The 25,883-nt window shown below is 52.1% G+C and overlaps 2 protein-coding genes across 2 annotated transcripts in view; both read right to left on the reverse strand.

The window, feature by feature from the left end:
- Positions 1-414: 414 nt before the first annotated feature.
- On the reverse strand, positions 415-19,684 carry LOC119567515 (tripartite motif-containing protein 10-like). Its single transcript, XM_037913687.2, has 8 exons — positions 19,227-19,684; positions 14,646-15,104; positions 11,412-11,507; positions 10,205-10,435; positions 10,040-10,062; positions 9,184-9,299; positions 2,302-2,361; positions 415-935 (listed from the first exon to the last, which is right to left on the reverse strand). The coding sequence occupies exons 2-8, from the start codon at positions 15,060-15,062 to the stop codon at positions 415-417; spliced, it is 1,464 nt and encodes a 487-aa protein (XP_037769615.1). The 5' UTR covers positions 15,063-15,104; positions 19,227-19,684.
- A 4,854-nt stretch (positions 19,685-24,538) lies between these two features.
- Positions 24,539-25,883, reverse strand: part of LOC102942663 (tripartite motif-containing protein 10) — a 66,913-nt gene continuing 65,568 nt past the window's right edge. Inside the window, 1 exon segment of the mRNA XM_043528192.1 lies at positions 24,539-25,882. Coding sequence (XP_043384127.1) covers positions 25,632-25,882 — 251 coding nt within the window. The 3' untranslated portion in view covers positions 24,539-25,631.

Here is a 25,883-nt window from a genome sequence, read left to right on the forward strand (position 1 = left end):
TTGGGCCCCTGCGGCAGGAGTTCTGGCTGGGAGACCCCGTGAGATCCAATCCCACAGATCTGCACAAACCGCTCCCTGCTGCTGCTTCTCCCCAGCCCCCCAACCCCTGATTGATTCATGCTGGGTCCCTGCCCAGCCCCCACCTCTGCCTGTCCCCAGCCCGGCTGTTAGTTCTGCCCCCTGCCCAGCCCCTACCTCTGCCCCGCAGGGCCCCTCTGCCCCTCCTGCAGCCCCACGGGTTCCTCCCCCTCCCCCTCCCACCACTTGGGCTCCAGAGAGGAAGGGGGAGGAGCTTCCATGGGCCATAGAGATGAGGCGCCAGGGGCTGGGTAGATGGGAGTCCTCCAAGTACATAGAGACTGGGGTCCGTGAGGCTCGAGGGGCTGATTTCCGGTTCCCCCTCTGCTGTGGGTCTCAGGGACACAGGCGGAGCCGGGATCCCCCCCCCACCCAGAGCCAGGGGCGGATTCTCCCCCCAGGGACGGAGCCCGGCGGGAAAGTGAAGATCGGGGCCTCGTCACCAGCACCGATAAATGTCACCTGCCCCCGGCCACAGTCCAGACAAACCCGGATCCTGCTGGGGGCCCGGCTCAGGGGCAGGGGGGTCACAGGGGAGGTGAGAGCCCGGAACTGATCCCCCCACCAGTCCCACTCCACAGCCCAGATCCCCCCCTCAGGGCTACGGCTGATCCGTCCCTTCCTCCCCACAGACTCTCTGGCCACCCCCACAGCCCAGTATCCCTCACCCCCCACCTCCACCTCCCAGCAATGTCTCCCCGAGGTGAATCCCTCACAGCCCAGCACACAGGGCTCAGTGTCAAATCTCTCAGGGGTGTCAGGCAGATTCTGCCACGTGTTTCCCCATCTCACACTTTTCCCACCCTCAGACAGGACGAGGTCGGGATGAGCCGTGTCTGGATCCAGAGTCACATTCTCTGGGGAGAGAGAGAATCAGAGCGTTAGGAGGAGAGCTCAGCCCTGGGGGAGGCTGGGACCATTTCTCACTCTCCCCAGCAGCCCTGTTCTGGCTGGGACAGGCCTGGATCGCAGGGAGCTGCCTCTGTCCTGGGCACCTGAGACTGAGCGGGGATGTCACTGCACTTCCTCAGTCTCTGTAAGGAGACCCACTTCATTAATTTCCCATTCGCTTGCATAAGCATCAGCTCCCAGCTACCCCTGTTGATTCTGCTCCATTCCCAGCAGGAGAGACACACCAAGAAAGGTTTTAGTGGGGAGGGAGCAGAGGAAGCAGGTCCAGTTTTGAAGCCCAGAGGAAATCTCCCTCCTCTAATGCAGTCTCCTCTCCCAGGGCTGGGAAGAGAGAGGAAGATGCAGCATTGGGGAAGAGCTGATTAACACCAGAGAGTAGGACGTGGCATTGGGTGAGGTAGCCCCGTCCCCAGGCCAGAGAGAAGGGAGGAGCTGGCAGCATCAGAGGGAAAGGATCGCCCCAATCCAGGAAGCAGCTCCAATGGGAGAGCCCAGCCCTGCCCAGAGGAAAGGTGGGATGTTGGAGAAGAGCGATGGGGAGACCCCCTACACCGGGGTAAAACAGAGGGATGTGATAGTCGTCAGTGCAGAGAGCTCTGTTCGGGTGCTGCTCAGGGAGAGTGTTTCTGTTCATTAGCATGGGCATGAACTCAGCACTCAGGTTGGTGTCAGGATTATTTGTGTGATGTCAGCTTGGGATCTCCCCAGGTGTTCCAGCACCTTGGCAGAAGTTGGGGAGGTGGGGTACTAGGTCACACCACCTGTGGCCCTGCCCTCTCCCTGGCCCTGCCCCACTCTTCATCTTCCCGCCAAGGCCCTGCCCCTGGCCAGGCTGGGAGCCTTGGCCACTATAGAGAGCCCCTGACCCTCCACCTTCCCATGTCCACTCTCCGGCATGTACCATTCTGGGCAGGTGGAGGGTCCAGGGGGAAGAGGAGCAGGGGTGGGGCCATTGAGAGGGACAAGCACCAGGAAGAAGCTGCACTACACAGGGCGCAGTTGATCAGCTGCCCCTCCATGAAGCACAGCCATTGCTGCGATGCTCCATGCCTGCCCAAGGCTTGCAGTTTGGGGGGCCAACATGGTCCACTGCCCCCAAGCTATGCCCATGTTGAAAAGAGGGTGAGCTTGGTCCCCTAGCCCCCCATGTTCCAGTGCCCCTGGATCTCCTCACTGTGAATAGGTTATTTTTAGGGCTGTGTGCGCCACAGTCACTGGTGATTTGGTTGGTAACTTTCGTTACAATCTCATGAAGATGTTTTCACTGGAATTTTCTCCTAATGTAAAGACAATCTCCAGCTGCAAACTCACCCTGTCTGTGTGCTCCTAGGGATTCCCCAATTTGTGTCTCCAGTGCAGACGGCAGACTGTCTGGCGGGGGAAAGGAGAAAAGAGACGAGATTTCAGACTTTCATATTTATAACAGCGTCCCCACTCTGAACGCATAGAACTGTGTTTTCATCATGACAGAGAAACAGATCGAGAGGCCCAGAGACACACTCAGGCATTTCATAGAAACTAACTGAAACCTTCTATTTCCTCTCTCATTCAGGCATCTCCCAGCAATGGAACCAACATCCTTTCAGCCTCACAACCATCCCAGGACACACAATCTGTCAGAGAGATTTACTTTTCCCCGCCTCATCCCCTCCCACCCTTCAAACTCCGGTTGATTTGTCTCATTCACTCACTGCCTTTTGTCATAACCTAGACGCAGATCATACAAAGACTTTGGCAGAAAAGTAACTTTAGCCACTTTGGTCCCTTTGGCCAGGGGTTGGCAGCATCATGTTGTGCGATGGACACTTGACAAAATTACCGGAGTTAGTGGCGGACATTGGCAGGGAGTTATGTCATTCAGTCATCATTCAACCCGTAAAATAACACACAATTTTCCACACTGAAAAAACCATAACCTAGCTCTTTAATAAATAATAAACAATAATAATAGTAATAAATTCAACTCAGGTGAGTGTTTTTGAATGTCCCTCACTGCCGCAGTCAATATTTTTTTTGTGGGATGGGGGCATTGAAATAAATATTTCTCCTAAAAGCATATTTCAGTGCATTGTTGTCACTACTTTTCTCTTTTTCTTGTTTAAATAATATGTTTGATGGGAGGATGAGTGTCTGTGTCTGTGTGTGTGTGTGTGTCCCACCTCTACACTGCTTACCCCATGTCTCTTCCCTGTCTGTGTCCCTTACATGGGAGATTCCCCATCATGTCACAGGATGTGGGAAGCAGAGGAGGGGGGTCTCTCAGTGGAGCAGGGTTTCCCATCACCTCACTGTGACCAGGGCACCCGTCTCCGGGCAGGGGTGATGCCAGGGTCGATGGGAACCTCCTCTGTCTCCTGACCAGGACAAAGGGACAAGCTCTGGCTGTGGGCCGGGGGCTGTTGTGAGCAGGGACCAGGGTGGAACAAATTCTTTGGGGGGGTGTCACGGAGTCCCTGGGCGATACTCTGGAACTGCTCCCCATGAAGCCAGTCAGGACTCTGGGGCAGTCGCCTTTCTGTGAGCAGCCTGTCTTCAGGACACACAGCTCACACAGCTTCCACCTTCCTGGGTCTGACCTCGGAGCATTCAGCATCCTCTGCCCCTCCGTGCGCTTCCCCCAGCGAGTCCGCTCAGGCAGGGCTCCTGGGGAAGCAAGAGGGTCCTGCACCCCAACTTCGCAGTCAGACTTGACTCTCAGCCAGCCAGTAAAACAGAGGTTTATTAGATGACAGGAACATGGTCTAAAACAGAGCTTGCAGGTGCAGAGAACAGGACCCCTCAGCTGGGTCTATTTTGGGGGAGCGGGGGGGCAGTGAGCCAGACAACCACGTCTGCACTTCACTCCATGTCCCAGCCAGCCCCAAACTGAAACTCCCTCCAGCCCCTCCTCCTCTGGGCTTTGTTCCTTTCTCGGGCCAGGAGGTCACCTGATTCCTTTGTTCTCCAACCCTTTAGCTCTCACCTTGCAGGGGGGAAGGGCCCAGGCCATCAGTTGCCAGGAAACAGGGTGTCGGCCATTCTCTGTGTCCAGACTCCTGCACACACCTGCCCTCTAGGGCTCTGCAATGATCATACACCCTTACCCCACCACCTAGAGACTTAAGAACTGCCTAGGGGAAACTGAGGCACCCCCACAATATTCGGAGGAAACATTAAGAACAGTCCCACTTCGTCATATCTCTCCCCCCTTCGAGATCGAACTGAGCGGGGTCACTTTACCCGGTGACCTGGGGAAGTTCGAAGCCACCAACGTTCCCATGGATGCCCCAGCATCTCTCCCATTCCTTGGTAGGAGTTACACCAGGCCCTTCCAGTTTCACGCCCTCCCTTAGGTCGGGGGTGGTCGATAGCACTCGCAGGCCGCATGTGGGAAGGTTTCTGCGACCCGTGCCCTTTGGCCACCCCAAAACCCCAGGGGGTCAAACTGGGATTGGGTCTTCTCCCCGACAAGCTGGCCAAACACAGCCACTTGGTTATAGGACTGTTTAACTTTCTTAACAGCTTTCACTCCATCTGAGACCTTCTCAAAGCTATCCACACTGAATCCTTCAACAGGAAAGTCAGTGGATCCATTCACAACAGAAAATTTCTGGCTGTTAGGAACTGAAACTTTCTTGATTAAACCACTTTCACACCCTTCAGTGGCAGTAAACTGCTTGCAAAGACTCCATGAGGATTCCTTTCCCTAGGGCTTTTCTATGCAACAATTCACCCCTCCCAGAAATTCTGCTCTTACCCTCTTTACCTAGGGCTTGCTCTAGAGGAACACTTTCCTGAGCAACAACAGACTCTTTCTGGGTCTCCCTTACATCCAGAATTACCTCTGGCCCATCAGGCGGATTCCTACACAATCCCCTTTCAGGCAAACTTACAGACTTCCTAGATAAAAGGTTAGAAGCATTCTCCTTCCCTTTGCCACACACAAGTTCAGGAAACTTTTCCTTCTTGCTACAGGTTTCCACACCCTCAGTAGGTAACACAATCACACACCTTCATGCTGTCCTTGTGCCCTGGCTAGGATCTCACCCTGATTAGACAGAGTTGCTCCACCCTTTCCAACAACACACTAGCAACAGGCAAAATACGAGCACCAGAATTGTCTGGTCTCTGGGATTTTACATAAACCCTAACTGGATGCGACCTAGTTACAGGGCCATTCTCCTGAGCAGACACAAACACGTTTCCTTCACTGTCACAATTCTCGACACAGATAACAGGTAAGGGTCAGGGACGCTCATCTTCCACTCTCCTCGCCTTCCCACACTGCTGACTAGACACAGCCATCAGATCACAAGGCTGCCTAGGCTCATCCAAACTTTCCTTACCAAGCACCTTGCCACTCCCAACAGATCCCCTGCCCTGCCTGTGTCTCCCCCCACTCAGCTGGGGTCTCAGCTCCCACTGTGCTCAGCGCTGCCCTTGCTGTCCCAGTGGGGGCAGGCAGTGAGCTCCCTGCTTTCCTCAGTGCATCAGAACCAGCGTGAGCCCCCTCTCCGGTGTGCAAGGAGGCAGGAAGCATCTCTCTGTCCCACCCAGCCCCAGGGGCTGGTTACAGGCAGGCAGATATCCTGAGCCTAGCAGCTCCTCCCTGCTGCCAGCCAGGTCATCTGCATTTTCACTGACCATTTCCCTCTCCGCCGATTGGTTCCCTGGATTCAAATTCAAAACCCTCGGCAGTTACAGGAGCAAGGCCTGGATCCTGTCCCAAAGAGACACAGTCACCCCGCAACAGGGTCTCACAGCTGATATCCTGGAGAACCCCAGCGACGAGCCAGCCCCACCCCTCCTGGGTCTGCACAGGGATCTGGGGCATAGGCAGGGCGAGGGGCTTCGTCCCTGGGACCCTCACCCAGCTCACCCAGCCCCTCAGCATCTGAGGCTGCACCACCAGGGGCCTGACAACAGTTCTCTCTGTCCCAGGATCTTGCCACCCCAGGAATGTCTCCCCACTGACCATCACCTTCCGCTCCCACTGGGGGTCCGAGGGGCCTGGCCCCAGGAAACTCCACACAGACATATAGGTTGGGGTCAGGAGTGGGAGCCTGTCCACCTCCCCACCCATCTGGCTGACGGAGTCTACGGCCTTGGGACCCAGCAAGGGAGCTAGACACCGGGGCTTTTCCACAGGGTCCCCGTGGTTCAAATCGCCAGCCTGCTCAAAGGCAGTGAGGTGGGCATCCACATCCCCCCCTCCTTAACCAGGGGCAGCAATTTAGTCTCGAGGTTCCCTGCGGAGCTGGCCCCCCGGGGTCTATCCCCACTCACACCTGGGAGGTCCCCTAGGCCTCTCCGCTCCCCCACCGCCAGTTCATGCTGCTGCTGCTTCTGCAGCTCTTTCTCGGGCTCTCGCTGTCTCTCACAGTCCTCTGGCTCTCTCGGACTCAGCTCTAATCCCGTCCGTCTCCGATCCCCGGATGGGGAACCCGATCGTGAAGACCCTCGTCTAGTCAGGGACAGGAGTCTTGGCGATGCCTGGCTCCCACTCCAGCTGCTCCCAGATCCTGCTATCGCCCCATTTGGGGTCAGGAATCTGTCCCTTAGAGCGGTCATCCTCCTCCAGCTGCACGATGAACTGTGCTTTGGTGAACTTTCCAATGCTCAACCCTCTCTTTCTGCACAGGGTTACAATGTCCTTCTTAAGGAGACGGTGACAGGCCGTCACTCCGCTCTTCCCAAGTTGTTGTGGACTCACAGGCCTGTGTGCTCTCAGCTCCCCACGGTTTCCAGGGAGAACCCCTAGTGTGCCAGCCCTTCTCAAGGTCACCACCTCTTTGCCAGGGTCGAGCTGCAGACTCCTCCGCCCCTGGGACCGCTCGCTGCAATCCCCCGGGGGACCCTGTTACTGCAAAAGTCCTCCTCTCTGGTCACACACTTCCAGGAGTTAACCACCCCCTGAAACCGTCTCTCTCTGAATCTTCAGCACGCCTGGTCCCCGTCAATCCCCCTTCGTTTTACTGCTCCCCAGTCACTTACTGCAGGAAGCGCCGTCCACGGGGTGCAGTATATCCCGCCGCTGCCACCAGTTGTCACGGAGTCCCTGGGCGATACTCTGGAACTGCTCCCCATGAAGCCAGTCAGGACTCTGGGGCAGTCGCCTTTCTGTGAGCAGCCTGTCTTCAGGACACACAGCTCACACAGCTTCCACCTTCCTGGGTCTGACCTCGGAGCATTCAGCATCCTCTGCCCCTCCGTGCGCTTCCCCCAGCGAGTCCGCTCAGGCAGGGCTCCTGGGGAAGCAAGAGGGTCCTGCACCCCAACTTCGCAGTCAGACTTGACTCTCAGCCAGCCAGTAAAACAGAGGTTTATTAGATGACAGGAACATGGTCTAAAACAGAGCTTGCAGGTGCAGAGAACAGGACCCCTCAGCTGGGTCTATTTTGGGGGGGCGGGGGGGCAGTGAGCCAGACAACCACGTCTGCACTTCACTCCATGTCCCAGCCAGCCCCAAACTGAAACTCCCTCCAGCCCCTCCTCCTCTGGGCTTTGTTCCTTTCCCAGGCCAGGAGGTCACCTGATTCCTTTGTTCTCCAACCCTTTAGCTCTCACCTTGCAGGGGGGAAGGGCCCAGGCCATCAGTTGCCAGGAAACAGGGTGTCGGCCATTCTCTGTGTCCAGACTCCTGCACACACCTGCCCTCTAGGGCTCTGCAATGATCATACACCCTTACCCCACCACCTAGAGACTTAAGAACTGCCTAGGGGAAACTGAGGCACCCCCACAATATTCGGAGGAAACATTAAGAACAGTCCCACTTCGTCACAGGGGGGGACTCACCTCCGGTGGCTCCCAGAAGTGGCTTTCCATTGTCCCTCATCCCTGCTGCTCCTGGGAAGCTAGGCTGAGGGGGTCTGTGCAGCCGGGGGAGGGGTAGCAATCACTGGCTGGAGCTTGGCTGTGGGGAGCTGTGCAATATGGAGGTGGCACTGAGGAGCTGGAGCTGGAGCTAGTCTTTGGGCGGCTGTGCAGTAGGGGGTAGCACTGATGGGCTGGATCTTCGCTGAGGGGGTCTGTGCAGTGAGGGGGCAGCACTGAGGGGCTTGATCTAGGCTGAGGGGGCTGTGCAGTGGGGTGGTGGAACTGAAGGACTGGAGCTAGGCTGTGGGGTGCTGTGCAATGGGGGGCAGCACTAGAGGGATGGAGCTAGGCTGAGGGGGGCTGTGCACTGGGGTGAGGCACTGAAGGGCTGGCGCTAGGCTGTGCATCCAGCCACAGAGAAGTTAGCAAAGTCCAATACCCCCTGTGTGGAGACAAGGGGGAAAGTGGCGTGTGCATAATCAATCAGAGAAGAGAACAATAACATGAAAATAACTTGAAGAAAAAAAGCCCTGCCAATTATGTGTTCATGCATCTGCAGTGTATGACCTATATAAGGTACTTTATATTCATACCACTGAAAGGTGATTGTAAAAGAACTAGTAAATACGCAGTTTGGATGTATATAATATTCCAGACATTGTAAGGGGTAATTAGAGCTTCCTAGGAGAAATCCCCCGTGACCCACCTATGCCCCAGGAGAAGGGAGCTGACCAGCACTTCTTTCTATTTGCGATGGCTAGTAGCAAATGTCCCAATGGCTGGTGATGGGGCACGAGTCCGGGAGGGATCTGAGTTAGGGAGAAATCTTTCCCAGGTGTCTGGCTTTTAGGTCTTGCTGAAATGCTCAGTGTCCAACTGACCACCATATTTGGGATAGGGAAGGAATTTTCCACCAAATCAAATTGCCAGAGACTCTGGGGTTGATTTTTGCCTTCCTCTCCCATATAGGGCACGTATCATTTACCGATGTTAAACTAGAAGAAATGGTGGATTCTCTGTAACTTGAAGTCTTTAAATCATTATATGAGGGCTTCAGTAATTCAGCCAGAGTTTACGGGTAAATTTCAGGAGTGGGTGGGGAGGTTCTGTGGTCTGCAATGTGCAGGAGGTCAGAGTGGATGGATCATGATGGTCCCTTCTGACCTTAAAGTCGATGAGTCATTTCTTACTTTGTAACTGTCATTGAAAAGCATGTTTCTGGTGCAAAGAAAGGTTTGAATTAATCAACCTGAGTGTCTTGGACCCAAATGTCTGGCCTTCTCACCCAACAATTAAATGGAAGCATCATCTAAGTGTGAACTAATTGACCAGCACCATTCTCTTCCCACAGTCTCAGAGGCTCTTCCCAATTTCCATTCCTAGATCCCTTCTGGGTACCTTTGAACTTCCTCAGAGTCTCCATTAGCACAATAGTTTTCTGGGAGAAATCGCTGACTTGCTCTTCCAGGTCAGGAGAAATCTCCTCTGGCTGCTGGAACTTCCTCTTCTCACACCTGGAGAGAAACAATTTCCCGTGATTATATTTCATTGTGTGACTCATGATAAGTTCTGGCTAGTGAGTCGCTGCTCTAATATGCCTGGAGTTCGAATTCCTCGACTTCTCCCAGCCTCAGAGCAGGTGCAACACAGCCCATGGCCATACAACCTTCCCTTCTAAGGACTCCTTAATATTCTTCAGCTCTGGTCTGGTGAGATCAGCTCTGAGGACAAAAGGGGAATTGAGGCTCCATGGCCAATTCACTCCTTGGCCTCCATGCTCTGAGGGACAGGACGTTCCTATGGAAAGTGCTGTAGAAATCTGTCCACTAGGAACTAAACTGAGACACCAACTCCTCCCGCCAGCTCATTCCACACAGGTCTCCAAACAGTCCTCAGGCTAGGAAAGACTCAGGTGGGAAAGACTCTTGACCACTGCTGCCTTGGGCTGAATGGTAACCAGGGCCCCAGTAGTGACAGGCCCATATTCCATCCCCACAATCCTGAGGCAGCCACTCCCCCAGGGATGTGACATCTCTAGGAAACACTTGAGGTCAGTCTTTCCCACTGAATGGACAATTCCAGAGTCTTCTGTACCAGGGTGAGAACCTCAGGATGAAGTGGATCAGAGAGATTGGTATCCGACTTTTGATCTTCCCCACACATTTTTCAGTAGAGTCCTGGGGAGAGGTGGTGCTAATATCACCATCAAGCTCTTTCCCAGATTTGTGAGGGGGAGCAAGAGAGAGCCACGTACCTGCTCAAGGTGCTTCTGACATCCTAGAGGAGAGAGAGAGAAAAGAATCTCAGTCCCATCTGAAACATACAGGGGATTTCAGGGAAGGGATTTAGCAAATAGGGGGAAGGAAGGTCCCGCCCTGGCTACTATGCTCCAGTGCTAATATTTCTCCCTCAGTCTCACCTGGAGGAATTCATTTTCTGGCTTCTGACACTTCCCCTCCATCTCATTGATCAGCTCACTGAGATGGGAAATCTCCTCTGAGAGTTTACTGACATTTTCATTCTGGATCCTCACAATCTCCTTGTCCAGCTTCTCCAGCTGGGCCAGCAGGAGTCGCTCTTGTTCCTCCAGGAACTGCCGCAGCTGCTGAAATTCAGACACAATCTTCTGCCTCTCGGTTTGTGTTTGTTTCTGTACGAAAACAGGGCAAGGGCTGGTCAGGGACATGGGTGGAGCCGGGGGTCCTTTCATGGAGAGCTGAGTGTGCAATTTCTTTGAAAATTTCTGACAATTGTCTGTACCCCGTGTGCACAGGCACCGATACCGTGGGTGCTCTGGGACTGGAGCACCCACGGGGGAAAATTAGCAGATGCTCAGTACCCACCAGCAGCCAAGTTCCCCGTCTGCCCCCCATGGACCAACTCCCCCGCTCCCTCCCAGCGCTTCCCACCTGCCCTGAAACAGCTGTTTCACGGTGTTGGGGATGCTCCAGGGGGCAGGGGAAAGAGCAGGAACGTGGTGAGGTGGGGATGGGGCAAGGACTTGTGGGAAGGGATAGAATGGGGACAGGGCGAGGGCAGAGCAGAGGCAGGAAGAGGCCAGGCGCAGGCAGCGTCTTGGGGAAAGAAGTGGAATGGGAGCAGGGCCGGGGCAGAGTGGGGGGTCAAGCACGCCCCGGCTAGAGGTGAAGTCTGCGCCTCTGCCTGTGTGTACTAGGCTGAGGACTCTACACCTTCCCATTTGGCCCCTGCATCCCTCTGAAAGGGAGGTTTCCATGTCTGTCATGGTCAGCACATTCTATTATTCATGGTCTCTATGAATTCAAACCCAGAGCAGCAGGAGGCAGGACTCAGCACTACGCTGACACAGATGCCAGGGAACAAAAAAGAACAAACACGTTAATAATGCACAAAATGACCAAACACAGTGGACAGCACCTCACGGGTGACATTCAGTTCACTTGGGGAGGATTTCTGGGAAAGCCACAAGGGCTAGACATTAACTGAAATGGAAGCTTAGGGCTTGCCTACACATGAATCTAACCCAGCAATCCATGATCATGGAGAAACACACACAAGTCCACGTTCCCCAAGGCCACACAGTAATCTGCCTCCAAATGGACCTCCCACGGCCAGTCCCTGCCGGTTAATAACAACAGGCACCTTACCTGATACTCCTGCCTTTTCCCCTCTCTAGTCATTTTAAATCCCAGGAGCTTTTCTCTCTCTTCCCTCAGAGTCTTCAAATGGGCCTGGATTTTTTCCTGAAGAACCATAAAGGATTTGAGAGGTTTCATTTAGATGGTTGAGAGGGGTGTAGAGCTGGGTGTTTTTCCACCCAAAACCCAAGATGATTGTTGGTGAATCGCTTTGCGACATCAGGACCACCAAGGAGATGAAACCTTATTAATACAGACTGGGAGCATGTCATATTCTGACTTCTTACCAGTTCAGGTTCAGGTATTTTAATAATTAGAGAGAGATCTCAATTATAATCAAGCTTTATTGGTATTTATGAATTGATTAGTGGTATAGCGCATAACAGGACACTGGAGTCACACGGGGATGACTCAATAAATCTGGGTTTGAGAAGGTTTAATAAACAAAATGATACAAATCCCAGAAACCACCAGGTCCCTGGAGGTGTCTTTGTCTGGTGAAAAAGAGACAGGAGGAAACTGAGGATGCAGGTGGACACCTGTGAGGGTGGGGGCAGGAGTGGGGGTGATACTTTGATGCAGAATGATGCAGGTGGGGGTGTGCTGACAAAGGCGGGGGTGGGCCCAACCAGGCCAAGTGATACAGTTGGGGGTGGGCCCATGCAGGCAGGCATGGGAATGTGCTATGTTCGGGGAAAGCCTCAATGGCCACCCTAATTAAACAGGCTGATTTGTCAGAAGAACGGTTGGGGTTTGCCCCAGTGCTGTCCTAAACCCTTTCCGTGGCAATGCCCCCTGGGCAGGAACCCCACTGTCCCATTCCCTCATAAAGATCCCAGAAGCAGTGGATTCTGGGAGATTTCAAATGGCTGCCTGGTGGGACTCATGGAACCACTCTGGCTGGTGCTTGCCCACGTACACAACAGAACAGGTCAGACTGGCACCGGTCAGCTCCAGCCTGGGGTTAGTTTTGTTACATTCCAGTGTAATCCCAGGGGTATTTGACATGGACCTGAGCTGTCTGGAGCCCTTCTGTGTGGGGAGTCAAGGTGCTTGGAGTTTAGCCCCATGATCTCCTCTAGTCCAGGCCGGCAGTTTCCGAGTTTAACCCCGAATGGAGCAATCCAGAAGTCTAGAATCGCAGTGGGAAGCCTCGTCTCCCTGCTGGACCTGCGACCTTTACCAAGAAGTCTTTTCCTCCTAATGGCCGCACTTCATCCCTACTCAGTGCTGCTGGAGGTGGGGGGCGGCGTAGCCTAGTGGATAGGACACTGCACTTCTACTTGGAAAAGCGAGGGTTATACACAGCTCTGCCACTGACTTACTGAGTGACCTTGGACAAGTCACTTCCCCTCACTGTGCCTGAGTTTCCCTTCCCACACTTTGTCTTGTCCAGTTGGACTGTAAATGGTTTTGTGCAGGCCCCCCCACAATCGAGGTCAGATCTCATCTGGGGTCTGTAGTGTCTTCTGGGATGCAAATAACAATATTAAACGCTGTGATACAATCAGTAATAACAGTCACAGCTTGTAACTCCCCCTTCTGAAGACTGAAAGCAACACTCTCAGAGGCTGTCCTGCAGCTATTGAGAATCAAGCACCATCTAGAATCAAACCTCACTGATCATTTAACAGCTGGTGTCAGGCAACTTGTGATGCCTTTAACCTGTAATTAAAATCCAAAGCTCTGACCCGTTAGACTGAACGGCAACTCTGTATCTTGTCCCACCGGACAGCTTCCTGGATGGGAACCACCGTGTGAGCTCGGTGAGCCCAGGACAGACGAGAAACCAGACACATTGAAGTTAGATCCTCTTCACATAGAACAATTTCAGAGCCTCTTCCCTCCTGCCCCCTGTGCAGCCTCTAAACTCAGCTGTTCCTATGGGGGCAGGCCCCCAGCCCCTGAGTACCCCCAATCTCCCACCCACCCGCTGAGCGAGCAGCACGCGGCCCCAGCCTCCCTGGCCCTGGAGCACAGGGATGGCACATGGCCCCAGCCTCCCCAGCCTGAAGCCCAGGCAGCCCCAGAAGACTGAGGGTCCAGGAGCCGTGGCGGAAGCAGGGGGGTGCCTGGGGGCGGAGTGTGGGCGGGGCTACACCTGGCAGGTCGGGAAGGCATTGCCTTGCCCTGCCTCTGATACCCGCCACCCCGGCTGTCAGGGGTGTGGTGAGCGCAGCTCGTGCCTTCCATGCCTGGCCTGGCAGCAGCACGGACACATCTTGCTTCAGCCCTGTGTGTGAGGAACGTGCCTCCCATGGAGCTCTAGTGCCTACGGGCCTGGCTCCACCGGCAGATGGAGAGCGCTGGGAGTTAAACCAGCCCTCGGGGAGCGCAGCAGGGAAAGCGCTGCCGTGTGTCCACACTGACAGCTACAAGCGCACTGGCGTGGCCACATTAGCAGCTCTTACAACGCCACAGAGAGCAGTGCATTGTGGGAGGTATATCCCAGCATGCAAGGGGCTGCAATGTGCTTTTCAAATGGGGCTGGGGGGTTGGGATGGAGTGTGACAGGGAGTGTGTTGTGTGTATGTGTGGGGAGAGAGAGTGGGTTTTTGGGGGGCTGAGATCGTGTCAGCAGGCTGTCTTGTCAGTTCAGACAGCAGCAGACACCCCTCCACACCCTGCCTCTCTCTCTCACACAGGCATAGCGAGCAGCTTTCCACACTAATGGCTGCTTTGTCTTGGAGCAGAGAAGCAGCTGGTTGTCAGACATGGAGCTTTGAAGGGGGATATCTGCATTCCTACAGCCCAGTGAGTTGAAAACAATGCCAAGAGTGGCCACTTGACTTAAAGGGATTATGGGATCTTTCCGGAGGCCGATCGCAGCGCAGTAATGCAACACCTCATTCACACAGATGCTGGGCGTTTCAGCCGGGGTGCAGCAAGTGTTATGCTTCTCGCGGAGGTGGATTACCAGGAGCGCTCCACCTGCAGAGTCCAGGCGCTCGACATGCCTTGCCAGTGTGGATGGGTCGCGAGTTAGGGTGCCTGTGGCTGCTTTAATGTGCTCTAACTTGCAAATGTAGCCAGGCCCCATGTCTCCCTAATGACAGGCTTTGCGCCTGCCATCAGTGGCCAAGGCTCCCTGCACCTGCCCAGAGAAAGGAGACTGCAGGGGGGTGGGGAGATTTAGGTGGTTCCAGAGATCAGGGAGAAAATCTGGGAAATTAGGAGATTCTGTGGCTCTGAGAGACTGAGTCTGAAAAAGAAAGAATTTCCCGGATCCACAGTGTTTCCTACCTTGTATTTCTGGGCAGCCTCCTCCAGGAGAAGCACCGTGTGAGATCTGTGCTCTGAAGATTTCCAACAAACCACACACACGGCTTCCCCGTCCTCATCACAGAACAGATCCAAGGCTTTGCCGTGTCTCTCACACAGATTCTCTTTTCCTGGTTTGAAATCCAGGTCTTTGATTTTTTCCACTATATTTGCTAGCTGATAGTTTTTTCGGAGCACCCCTTTCTGGATTCGGGCTCTGCAACTGGGGCAACACAAGGGGCCAGAGCCCAGCTCTGCCCATGTCTCGCAGTACTGAGTGATGCAGACCTGGCAGAAGTTGTGCCCGCACTGTACGGTGACTGGATCCCTCAGATATTCCAGGCAGATGGGACAGTTGGTTTCCTCTTGGATTTCCCGTACAGGAGCCCCTGAGGCCATGGCTGCTGGGATCTCTAGCCTTCTGTTCTCTCTGCTTCCGCTCTGGATCATAAATTGTTTTGTTGATAGTGGAAATATACAAATAAATAAAGAAAATGTTAGTTTTTATTCCATTCCATTTGTTTCATGAAAGACATTCTTTTGAGTTGATTCATTAAAAAATAGAATGGTGAAAATGAAACAAAAATAATTTTGTTCAAAAGTAGTGATGAAAAATAATTTCCCTGGGTTAACCATGCCCAGAGATTTGCTCATGAAAATGAGGCTTTTCACACGGCAGAGAACAATCTGTCTCACAATATGTTACATTGCCTCTCTCACAGGCACGTCACCAAACCTTCCCTAAACACAGGACCAGAAATCACCCCTGCTATCCTCTCTTCCATAGCTCTGTGGCCACAAAAAATACAGGGCAACGTGAATTTGCCCGCGGGATAACAATGTTACCCTGGATACACCCTGCTTAAGTCTCAGTTTCAAAAGCACTTCAATGCAGAAAATTCCTAATGAATCCTATAGGTGCCTAAACTCACTCAGAGCAGTGGTGCCAGATCCGGGAGGGTCCAGGGGGGCCATGGTCGCTGCACTTTTTAATATGGGCATAGTAGCCTTGGGAAGGCAGGAAGCAACAGAGGCAGGGGCTGCGATTCAGAGTGGAGGAGCTGATCATGCCCTGCCCACTGTTGCTCCTCTTCCCCCTGAGGTCCCGTCCCCCGGCCAGGCTGAAAGCCAGAGCCGGGCTGTGCTAAGAGGGAGCCTGGGCTGCTGTGGGGAGCCCCATGTCCTCCATCTGCCCAGCGGCTCTGCTGAAGTGGGGCCCTGAGAGGTGGAGTGTGGGTGGGGCCATGCCTGGCCATTTGGGGAAACTCAGCCTCCCCCAGCCTCCCCTACCCACCACCAATGGGTGGGGCCCAGTCTGGTAGCGTCCTGTGAGAATGCCTAAAGGATCAGGCCTTGCAGGCAAGTTCACACAAAACACCTGGGGGCAGGGGGGAGCTAAGAAGAGAGGGAGAGAGGAGGAGCTCCCTCATAACTTTTATCCCAGGACTTAGGGCACTCCCCTGAGATGTGGGACCCCTCTGCTTCACGTCCCCCCAACTTCAAAGTGCTGCCTACACAGCTCTTTTAGAGCATTAATGCAAGCTCCAGTTTGTCGTCCCAGGCTGGGAGACTCAGCGCCATGGACTGTGTAGACGAACCCCAGTGGCCTCTCTCGCCTCATTCTTTGTATTAAAGATTGATTACAGTATGGTTCTAAACTTTAATATACAATCTTTGAGCCTTAAAATTCCACCTGTACACAAAAGTGAATTCCACTGAATATCATTAAATCCCTGAATCCTTCTAAAATAGACATTGCCTTCCTGCATAACAGGTGGGCCCAGGTCACCAGCTGGCTTCACTCAGCATAGCACCATGAAAGTTAATGTAGCTACTAGAGATGGATGGAGAAAAACAATTCAATTTTGCAACAACTTTGAAGGTTTCAGAATTTGGTTTTGGTCCACATTGGAATGAAAACAGAACCCTTTTGTGAAACTGAATTATGTTAAAATGGGTTGTTGTTTTTCTCTCTCTGTAAGCGATTGGAGAGTCCACCTAGAACCTCAGAAATGTTACCACTGAAAACTTCATCATAATTTATGTTCCTGATAAATGTTTTGGCTTTCGCAAAAGGAAATTTTTCAGTGAAAAGATGTTCAGTTGAAAATGTTTCAACCAACTCTAACAGTTACACTGATTTCTATCAGCGGAGGGACTTGGAGCCTAGAGTTTTAAGGGATCCAGTGTGACATTCTACCTTTTTCTAATTCCTGAAAGTGTCAAAACACTGATACAGAGGCAGCGCAGTACCTACAGCCCATTTTTGCAGAACCAATACATTGAATTGGTTTCTACAACATCCACATTTTTGGTTCCAAACTACACTTAACCTTATAAACTTTTGAGTTCCCCCCTCACTGTGATCTCAAATGTACCTCACGCTGTCCTGACCCTCACATGTTATAATGTTATTATGTTATATCAAATATGCCAGAACTTAAGTAGAGCAGCACATCTACAAATGTTGTAAAATCATTTAACAACGGAAGATCAGCCTTTCTAGCAATGTTGGATCATTTGCAGAAGTGCTAATGAGGAATTTGACATTATTTGTGCAGGTAGACAATGGCCCAAGTAATTGTGTACTTGAAATGACATATGTGGGCAACTGAATCAAAAAGAAAAGGACAATTAGTATATAAAAATCTCCTTTCCCATAGGAATGATGGTTCTTTTATGTTACCAGCAGGAGAGTGGGGTGGGAGGAGGTATTGTTTCATGGTCTCTGTGTATATAATGTCTTGTGCAGTTTCCACAGTATGCATCCGATGAAGTGAGCTGTAGCGCACGAAAGCTCATGCTCAAATAAATTGGTTAGTCTCTAAAGTGCCACAAGTACTCCTTTTCTTTTTGCTCTCCCTGTGTGCACTGAATTACCACAGATGACACTGGGAAATCTATGTATGAAGGGAAACAGAGAACCAGAATATCAGAAGGTGAAGAATTTTGCCCATAAGTGTCTTTTTCTTTGATTTTTCTTCCTATAGAAGAGCATTCAGAATTTTTTCCAAAGCTCATTGAAGTCAACAGAAAGACACCTGTTGATTTCAATGGACTTTGAATAGGTCCCTAAATAAAAAGGTGAACTGTTTCTTTAAGATATGGCTTTTAGTTTGGCATCAGTTTATCTAGGAGGACTTTAACCTTACTGCAAAGCTAGGAACTGTTGATAGAGTAGATAAGATGATGCTTTCCTTCAGTTTTGCACGAAGTGTTGTTAAATACCGGGGTAGGCGTTGCTTGGGCTACGCACAATTTTGTGGTAAGACCAGTATTTTTAGTCTGGTAATTACCCTTTGCCCTCCTTCCGTCCTATTCCTTCTGGTTTGTGCATGCATAAGCATGAAAGTTACGAATCATTAGAAGGCAATGGCATTGCAAAATCCCAAGAAAAATACTACTGTTAATGAGAATTGTGCATGTAACCCCCTGCTTACTTCAATGACAATTCTGTAGTATGACACTGTCAAATATAAAAAATAAATGAACCAGATAGCTGAATAATAAGTAAGTTCACCAGAAACACACATTTTTGAATCTTAAGGACACAACGGGTCAAAACCTCAGCAGGAGTAAATCAACATATTTCCATTGACTTCAGTGCAGCAGCTACATTGATTCACACCAGTTGAGGATCTAGCCCAATATGACTTAACCTGTAAGGTATGCAAAGATTCAGGGCAGAAAGCTGAAGCCCCACTGCATGGGACAATGTGGCTTCATGAGGGTCCCTGTGGCATGGGGTCCCAGGCATTTGCCCTACTTGCTACCCGCTAACACTGACTCTAGCTTTTATACGCAGAAAACCAGTTCTTGTGGCACAAGTGAGCCATGGAGTTTTTACTGCATGTCGTGGGGGTGGCTCAGAAAGAAAAAGGTTGAGAACCTCTGATCTAGACCATCCCTGGCAGGTATTTATCTAACCTGCTCTTAAAAATCTCCAGGGAAGGAGATTCCACAACCTCCCTTGGCAATTGATTCCAGTGCTTAACCACCCTGACAGTTAGGAAGTTTATTCTGATGTTCAACCTAAACCCCCCTTGCTGCAATTTAAGCCCATTGCTTCTTGTCCTATCCTCAGAGGTTAATGAGAACAATTTACCTTCCTCCTCCTTGTAACAACCTTTTAGGTACTAATTCATCAAGCTGTAAAAATCTCATGTTACATTGCTATGAAAACAACCCACAATGTATTTGACGGTAAATCACTTTGAATGTAGAGGTATTGTAAAGTTTCCATAAAGAGAGAAACAAATGATCATAGACTATCAGGGTTGGAAGGGACCTCAGGAGGGCATCTAGTCCAACCCCCTGCTCAAAGCAGGACCAATCCCCAATTTTTGCCTCAGATCCCTAAAGGCCCCCTCAAGGATTGAACTCACAACCTTGGGTTTAGTAGGCCAATGCATGAACCATTGAGCTATCCCTCCTCCCTCCCATAAAGAGAGAAACAAATTCTCACAGAATTATTTACTCCTTGTGTTTTGAATAATCTGTCCAAGCAGTAAGGAGCGTGCATTAGACGTTAGAAATAGTCCTTCTGGAGAAAAATTAACCCACCTGGTTGGGTCTTCTGAGCAGTCAGGTGTGGTCAGACTTCGCTCCTCTGGCTGGCTCCTCTGGCTCCTGTCGGTCACGGATGTGGCTCAGCTCATTCTGGCGATGGCAGAGCTGCAGTTTTGTCTCGGGGCTTCTCCGCGGAAGGTTGTGAACAGAAACTGGGTTTGTACCGATTGATAAACGTGTGCTCGGCTCGCAGCCTTTGCCCGGGGAAAGTGAAAGTAACACTGGAAATTGCCTCAGTTCAACCTCTATCCCGGGGGGAGGGGAGAGTCTTCACTGAAAGACACAGCCCCAGTCCCGCGGGACCGCAAGGGGGGGGAAACCGGAACTTTATGATAGTGGATAGTGTTCCCCGATAATGTCACGGCAAACCTGGTGGCTGAACTTTGTGACTTTGTCCTCACCCATAACTATTTCACATTTGGGGACAATGTATACCTTCAAGTCAGCGGCACTGCTAATGGGTACCTGCATGGCCCCACAGTATGCCAACATTTTTATGGCTGACTTAGAACAACGCTTCCTCAGCTCTCGTCCCCTAATGCCCCTACTCTACTTGCGCTACATTGATGACATCTTCATCATCTGGACCCATGGAAAAGAAGCCCTTGAGGAATTCCACCATGATTTCAACAATTTCCATCCCACCATCAACCTCAGCCTGGACCAGTCCACACAAGAGATCCACTTCCTGGACACTACGGTGCTAATAAGCGATGGTCACATAAACACCACCCTATACCGGAAACCTACTGACCGCTATTCCTACCTGCATGCCTCCAGCTTTCACCCAGACCACACCACACGGTCCATTGTCTACAGCCAAGCTCTACGATACAACCACATTTGCTCCAACCCCTCAGACAGAGACAAACACCTATAAGATCTCTATCAAGCATTCTTACAACTACGATACCCACCTGCGGAAGTGAAGAAACAGACTGACAGAGCCAGAAGAGTACCCAGAAGTCACCTACTACAGGACAGGCCCAACAAAGAAAATAACAGAACGCCACTAGCCGTCACCTTCAGCCCCCAACTAAAACCTCTCCAACGCATTATCAAGGATCTACAACCTATCCTGAAGGACGACCCATCACTCTCACAGATCTTGGGAGACAGGCCAGTCCTTGCCTACAGACAACCCCCCAACCTGAAGCAAATACTCACCAGCAATCACACACCACACAACAGAACCACTAACCCAGGAACCTATCCTTGCAACAAAGCCCGTTGCCAACTGTGCCCACATATCTATTCAGGGGACACCATCACAGGGCCTAATAACATCAGCCACACTATCAGAGGCTCGTTCACCTGCACATCTACCAATGTGATATATGCCATCATGTGCCAGCAATGCCCCTCTGCCATGTACATTGGTCAAACTGGGCAGTCTCTACGTAAAAGAATAAATGGACACAAATCAGATGTCAAGAATTATAACATTCATAAACCAGTCGGAGAACACTTCAATCTCTCTGGTCACGCGATTACAGACATGAAAGTTGCGATATTACAACAGAAAAACTTCAGAACCAGAGTCCAGAGAGAAACTGCTGAATTGGAATTCATTTACAAATTAGATACAATTAACTTAGGCTTGAATAGAGACTGGGAATGGCTAAGTCATTATGCAAGGTAACTTATTTCCCCTTGTTTCAACCCCCCCCTCCCCCCCTGCTTCCTCAGATGTTCTTGTTAAACCCTGGATTTGTGCTGGAAATGGCCCACCTTGATTATCATACACATTGTAAGGAGAGTGATCACTTTAGATAAGTTCTTACCAGCAGGAGAGTGGGGTGGGGGGAGAAAACCTTTTGAAGTGATAAACACCCATTTTTTCATGGTCTGTGTGTATAAAAACATCATCACTACATTTTCCACTTTTATGCATCCGATGAAGTGAGCTGTAGCTCACGAAAGCTTATGCTCAAATAAATTGGTTAGTCTCTAAGTGCCACAAGTCCTCCTTTTCTTTTTGCGAATACAGACTAACACGGCTGCTACTCTGAAAGCACAATATGCTAATAACAGTAATAATGAGAATTACTCCAGCCAGGACAGGTTAGGCACTTTAGAACTCACTCCTCAAAGAATTAAATTGAAGCATAAGAGAGAAATAAAATTATGAAATGCGCAGACCAGTCAAAAAAAGAACCCCTACAATAACAGCCCTGCAATCCTTAACCAACTTTGAAAGAATAAAATTACAGAGAACATAGGTGCCTTGCTCATTTCAACAGGAAGTAACAACAACAATAATACAAGCGTGTGTTGGGGGAGAGTGTGTGTATTCGGAGAGTGAGAGACAGTGTGCGTGTGTGTGAGAGAGACAGCGCACTGTCACTTTAAGCACAGCGCTCACTACTCTGAAGGCTTGTTCAGACACCAGCAGCTCCCACTCCTCACTTCCTTGCATAGGCCCTGACTCCAGGGCTGGAACTACACATGCTAACTTTCCAATTTTCCCCAGGGCGGGGGGGCTCACTGCTCAACCCCATCCTCTGCCCCAGGCCCTGCTCCCACTCCACCCCTTTCCCCAAGGCCCCCCCCCCAGCCTGTCATGCCCTCGCTCCTCCCCCTCCCCCAGCCTCCAGTGCATGTGAAACAGCTGATTGTGGCAGGCGGGAGGAGGGGGACGCACTGATTGGTGGGGCTGGCGGCAGGCGGGAGGCACTGGGGCTGGAGGCAGGGAGCTGATGGGGGGCTGCTGACGTATTACTCAGGCTCTTTGGCAATGTACATTGGTAAATTCTGGCTCCTTCTCAGGCTCAGGTTGGCCACCCCTGCCCTATACAATTCCCCTCTGCTCAGCATCTCCCATCGACTGGCTTAGGCAGCTCCCTGTCTAGCATGCTGGTTTTTGTGGATCCCTTTCTAAGGCACTTACATCTCCCCATAACTCAGGCTTTGTGGCTCAGTGGCGTTCCAGTGATGTTCTAGGGAGCTGCAATTTAGACGCGGTGACATTCAGCATTGCAATACCTGAGTCCCTTCCTGGATCCCGCTCTTTGTCTCCAACTCGGAAGGAGAGAGCAAAGTCCCCCAGCACGCAGCAGCCTCATGAGGCCGGGGGCCCTGCCTGCTTTTCCTGAGCCCAGATGGCCCCCAGGACTCCCAAGGGAAGGCTGAGCTAGTGACGGGCACTGCAGGTAGGTTGGTCATTTGTGCGATGTGATTTGAACACTCTTCTGCTTTATCTGGTTAAGAGAAAGAGCAATAGTGTGTTGGACGTGAGCAAAGAGTCTCTCTGTGTGTGAAGGGGCCTGTGTACACTGGCAATTCTCAGCGCAGTAACTTGCTGGCTCAGGGGTGTGAAAAATCACCCTCCCTCCCCCGAGTGCAGCAGGTTTGAGCGCTGTAAAGCCCCAGTGTAGACAGGCTCTGAGCGTCGACCTGGTTTACCAGCAGTGCTGGGAGATCTCTCGCCCCACCGCTCGCGGGTGACCCCACAGGCAGCGCTTTGCTGTCTAGTGTAGACAGAGCCAAATGCTTCACAACGACTGCGCGCCTCCGGAGGGAATTCTGCTGAAACCAGCGGGCTCTCACCTTGGCGTGGAGTTCTGGGGGATGGTGAGTTTAAGCACGCGGGAGTCTGGAGGGTCAGCTCTACACCAGGGGGTTAGGCAGCGGGTTTCACACCTCAGATAGGGGGAGAGTCCCCAAAGAATGTGCCTAGGGACCCCAAGACTGGAGCAGTGGATGGGCTCTGTTCCAGTCCTAGAGGCTTGAATTATCTGGGGATCCTGGGGCTCAGACACTTGGGTTCCCCTTACTGCAGTCCGATGGCACCTCACCAGGTCTGGGATACAGACACACACACCAGTAAACAGAAGCCCTCTCAGTGCCCAGCATCCAAACCCCCTTAACTCTGACCGGGTGGGTTCTGGAGACATGAATGGAGAGGTCTCCCCCTCAGGGCTGCCACATCCCTTTGCCTTGGGCTGAGGGGGGCTCTTTCCTGGATGCTTCTCCCTGTTCCTGGATAAGAGTCTCTCCCTCCAGAGCTGCCACCTCCTGCTCCCTTTGCCTTGGGGTGGGAAGGTTTCTATTAATGGTTCTCCCTGGGCTGGGGAGAGGTTGTCTCCTGTTCCACGTCTTCCACCGTTCTCTGTGGCCAGGATAGAGCAGCTGGTGGCTTTAACCAGAGACACCTGTGGCCAGGAGCTGCCCCGACTCTGCTGCTGGGAATGTGGCAGCCCCAGCAGGGGGAGCAGGGAGATGCAGCAGGGGAGGAGGCAGAAAAGCAGCAAGATAGACCGGAGAACCCAAGGGGCCTGTCTGTGACTCCATGTTCAGGCTGCTCTAGTGCTTGAGGGGTTCACATTTGATACCTAGCATGGGGTTTGTACCCTGGTTTGTAACTGTTTGCCCTGAGGTTGGTACTCACATTCGTGAGCTACTCTAGACAGTGGAGTCGAACCTGGGTCTCCCACGTGCCAGCTGAGTGCTCTAACCATGGGGGTGAAAGTTATAAGGCAGGTGACATCACAAAACCCACCTCCACCTTCTCCCCACCCCCACACTCACAAATTTGTGTGGAGCGAGGCAGGTGCCTACCTCATTTAGGGTGACCAGACCACAAGTGTAAAAAATCGGGACGGGGGTGGGGGGTAATAGGTGCCTATATAAGAAAAAGCCCCCAAACTCTGGACTGTCCCTATAAAATCGGGACATCTGGTCACCCGAACTTCATTCCAGCAAGAAACGTCATAGGTGCCTGAGCCACCGGACGTCAGGCGCTGGGTTCCCGTTTGTGGGCGGCTGACCAGAGACCGACGCCCCCCTGCAGCCCCGATTTAGGCACCTGTCGGAGAGAGGGGGCAGGGCTTAGGACACCCCTCCCCCCTTGTCAGCATCTCCCCTTGTCTTGCTTAGATGGCTCCCTGCCGAGTGAGCTGGCTTTTGTGAATCACATTGAAAGGTGCCTCTGATGCCCACGTATTGTCTAGCGGGTTCAGGCCCCTGACTCAGCTTTGCAGAATGTGATTTTCTGGTTGCCTACAAACTCGGCCCTGTGACGCTCAGCATTGCAACACCAAGTCCCTTCATGGATTGTCCCCTGTGCAACCAGTCACCTCTCCGCAGAGCACAGCTGAGCAATTCCAGATTGACATGGGTGTGGACAGGAGAGAGACAGAGCACAGGCTGGTTAGTGACACATCCCAGCAAACCTCAAACTCTCCTCCTAGAAGCGCGATATTCCCTGTGGGGGCTGGGGGGACAAAACCAAGGCAGGCAGCAAATCCCTCGGCTCTGCCCCCGACAACTGCAGCTGGGACAGTAAAGTGGAACAAAAAAAAGACTTGTTTGTAATGTTTTATTTACAGTAATTACTAAAGGTGGAAAGTAAAGGGAGCTGAGAAGGAGCCTTAATAACCACAGCATGCAAGCAGATTCCCAGCTACTGAGAACAGTTTTCTTAATGGCACTAAAATAGCACCAATGTACCAATGGCCAGGAATTAATATAGGGAATTAATGACTTACAGTCTCACTTTCAGTAACATGTCATAAATCTCTCTCTTCCCTTTCCTTTCATACTCTCCTTTTCTATTCATTTTTCTAACCCTCACTTCTGATCCCTGTTTATTTTCCTGTGTTTCTCCTACTCTCCTCCCCTCCCTGTTACAGATCAGCCCCCATGGCTGCTCCATTCCACCCCCCTTTACCCCCAATTTTATCCCTTCCCCTCTTCCTGCCCCCAGGCTGGTTCCCCTGTCAGGATAGTTTCCTGTCACTCTTCTCAGTTCTATTTTCCACCATTTCTCCTGGACTCTCCCTTTCTTCTTGTTTTATTTTCATTCACATTTACCTTCTTGCTTCTTCTAATTCCCTCAGGTCAAACCTGCCCTGTCCCTGCCTCCCCCAGTGCTGCCAACCTCAGGAGTTTAAAAAAATCGTGAGACTGACCGAATGATGATTTTGTTAAAGTTAAATTATGTTTTTTCCATCAATCTGCACCCCCTACCCATCCCCTCCACCGCCCCGCGTGTGTGTGGGACCATGACAGTGCGACCAGTTGTCCTGAAGTGACTTGGGCCCCTGGGGCAGGAGCTCTGGCTGGGAGACCCCGTGAGATCCAATCCCACAGATCTGCACAAACCGCTCCCTGCTGCTGCTTCTCCCCAGCCCCCCAACCCCTGATTGATTCCTGCTGGGTCCCTGCCCAGCCCCCGCCTCTGCCCCTCAGGGCCCCTCTGCCCCTCCTGCAGCCCCAGGGGTTCCTCCCCCTCCCCCTCCCATGCCTGGGGCTGCAGGGAGGGAGGGGGAGGAGATTCCAGGGGTCGTAGAGAAGAGGGGCCAGGGGCTGGGTCGATGGGAGTCCTCCAAGGTCATAGAGACGGGGGTCCGTGAGACTAGAGAGGCTGATTTCCGGTCCCCCCCTCTGCTTTGGGTCTCAGGGACATAGGCGGAGCCGGGATCCCCGCCACACCCAGAGCCAGGGGCAGATTCTCTCCCCAGGGACGGAGCCCGGCGGGAAAATGAAGATCGGGGCCTCGTCACCAGCATCGATAAATGTCACCTGCCCCCGGTCACAGTCCAGACAAACCCGGATCCTGCTGGGGGCCCGGCTCAGGGGCAGGGGGGTCACAGGGGAGGTGAGAGCCCGGAACTGACCCAGCCACCACTCCACAGCCCAGATCCCCCC

This window comes from Chelonia mydas, chromosome 14, assembly GCF_015237465.2.
Source record: "Chelonia mydas isolate rCheMyd1 chromosome 14, rCheMyd1.pri.v2, whole genome shotgun sequence".
NCBI classification, from domain to species: Eukaryota; Metazoa; Chordata; order Testudines; family Cheloniidae; genus Chelonia; species Chelonia mydas.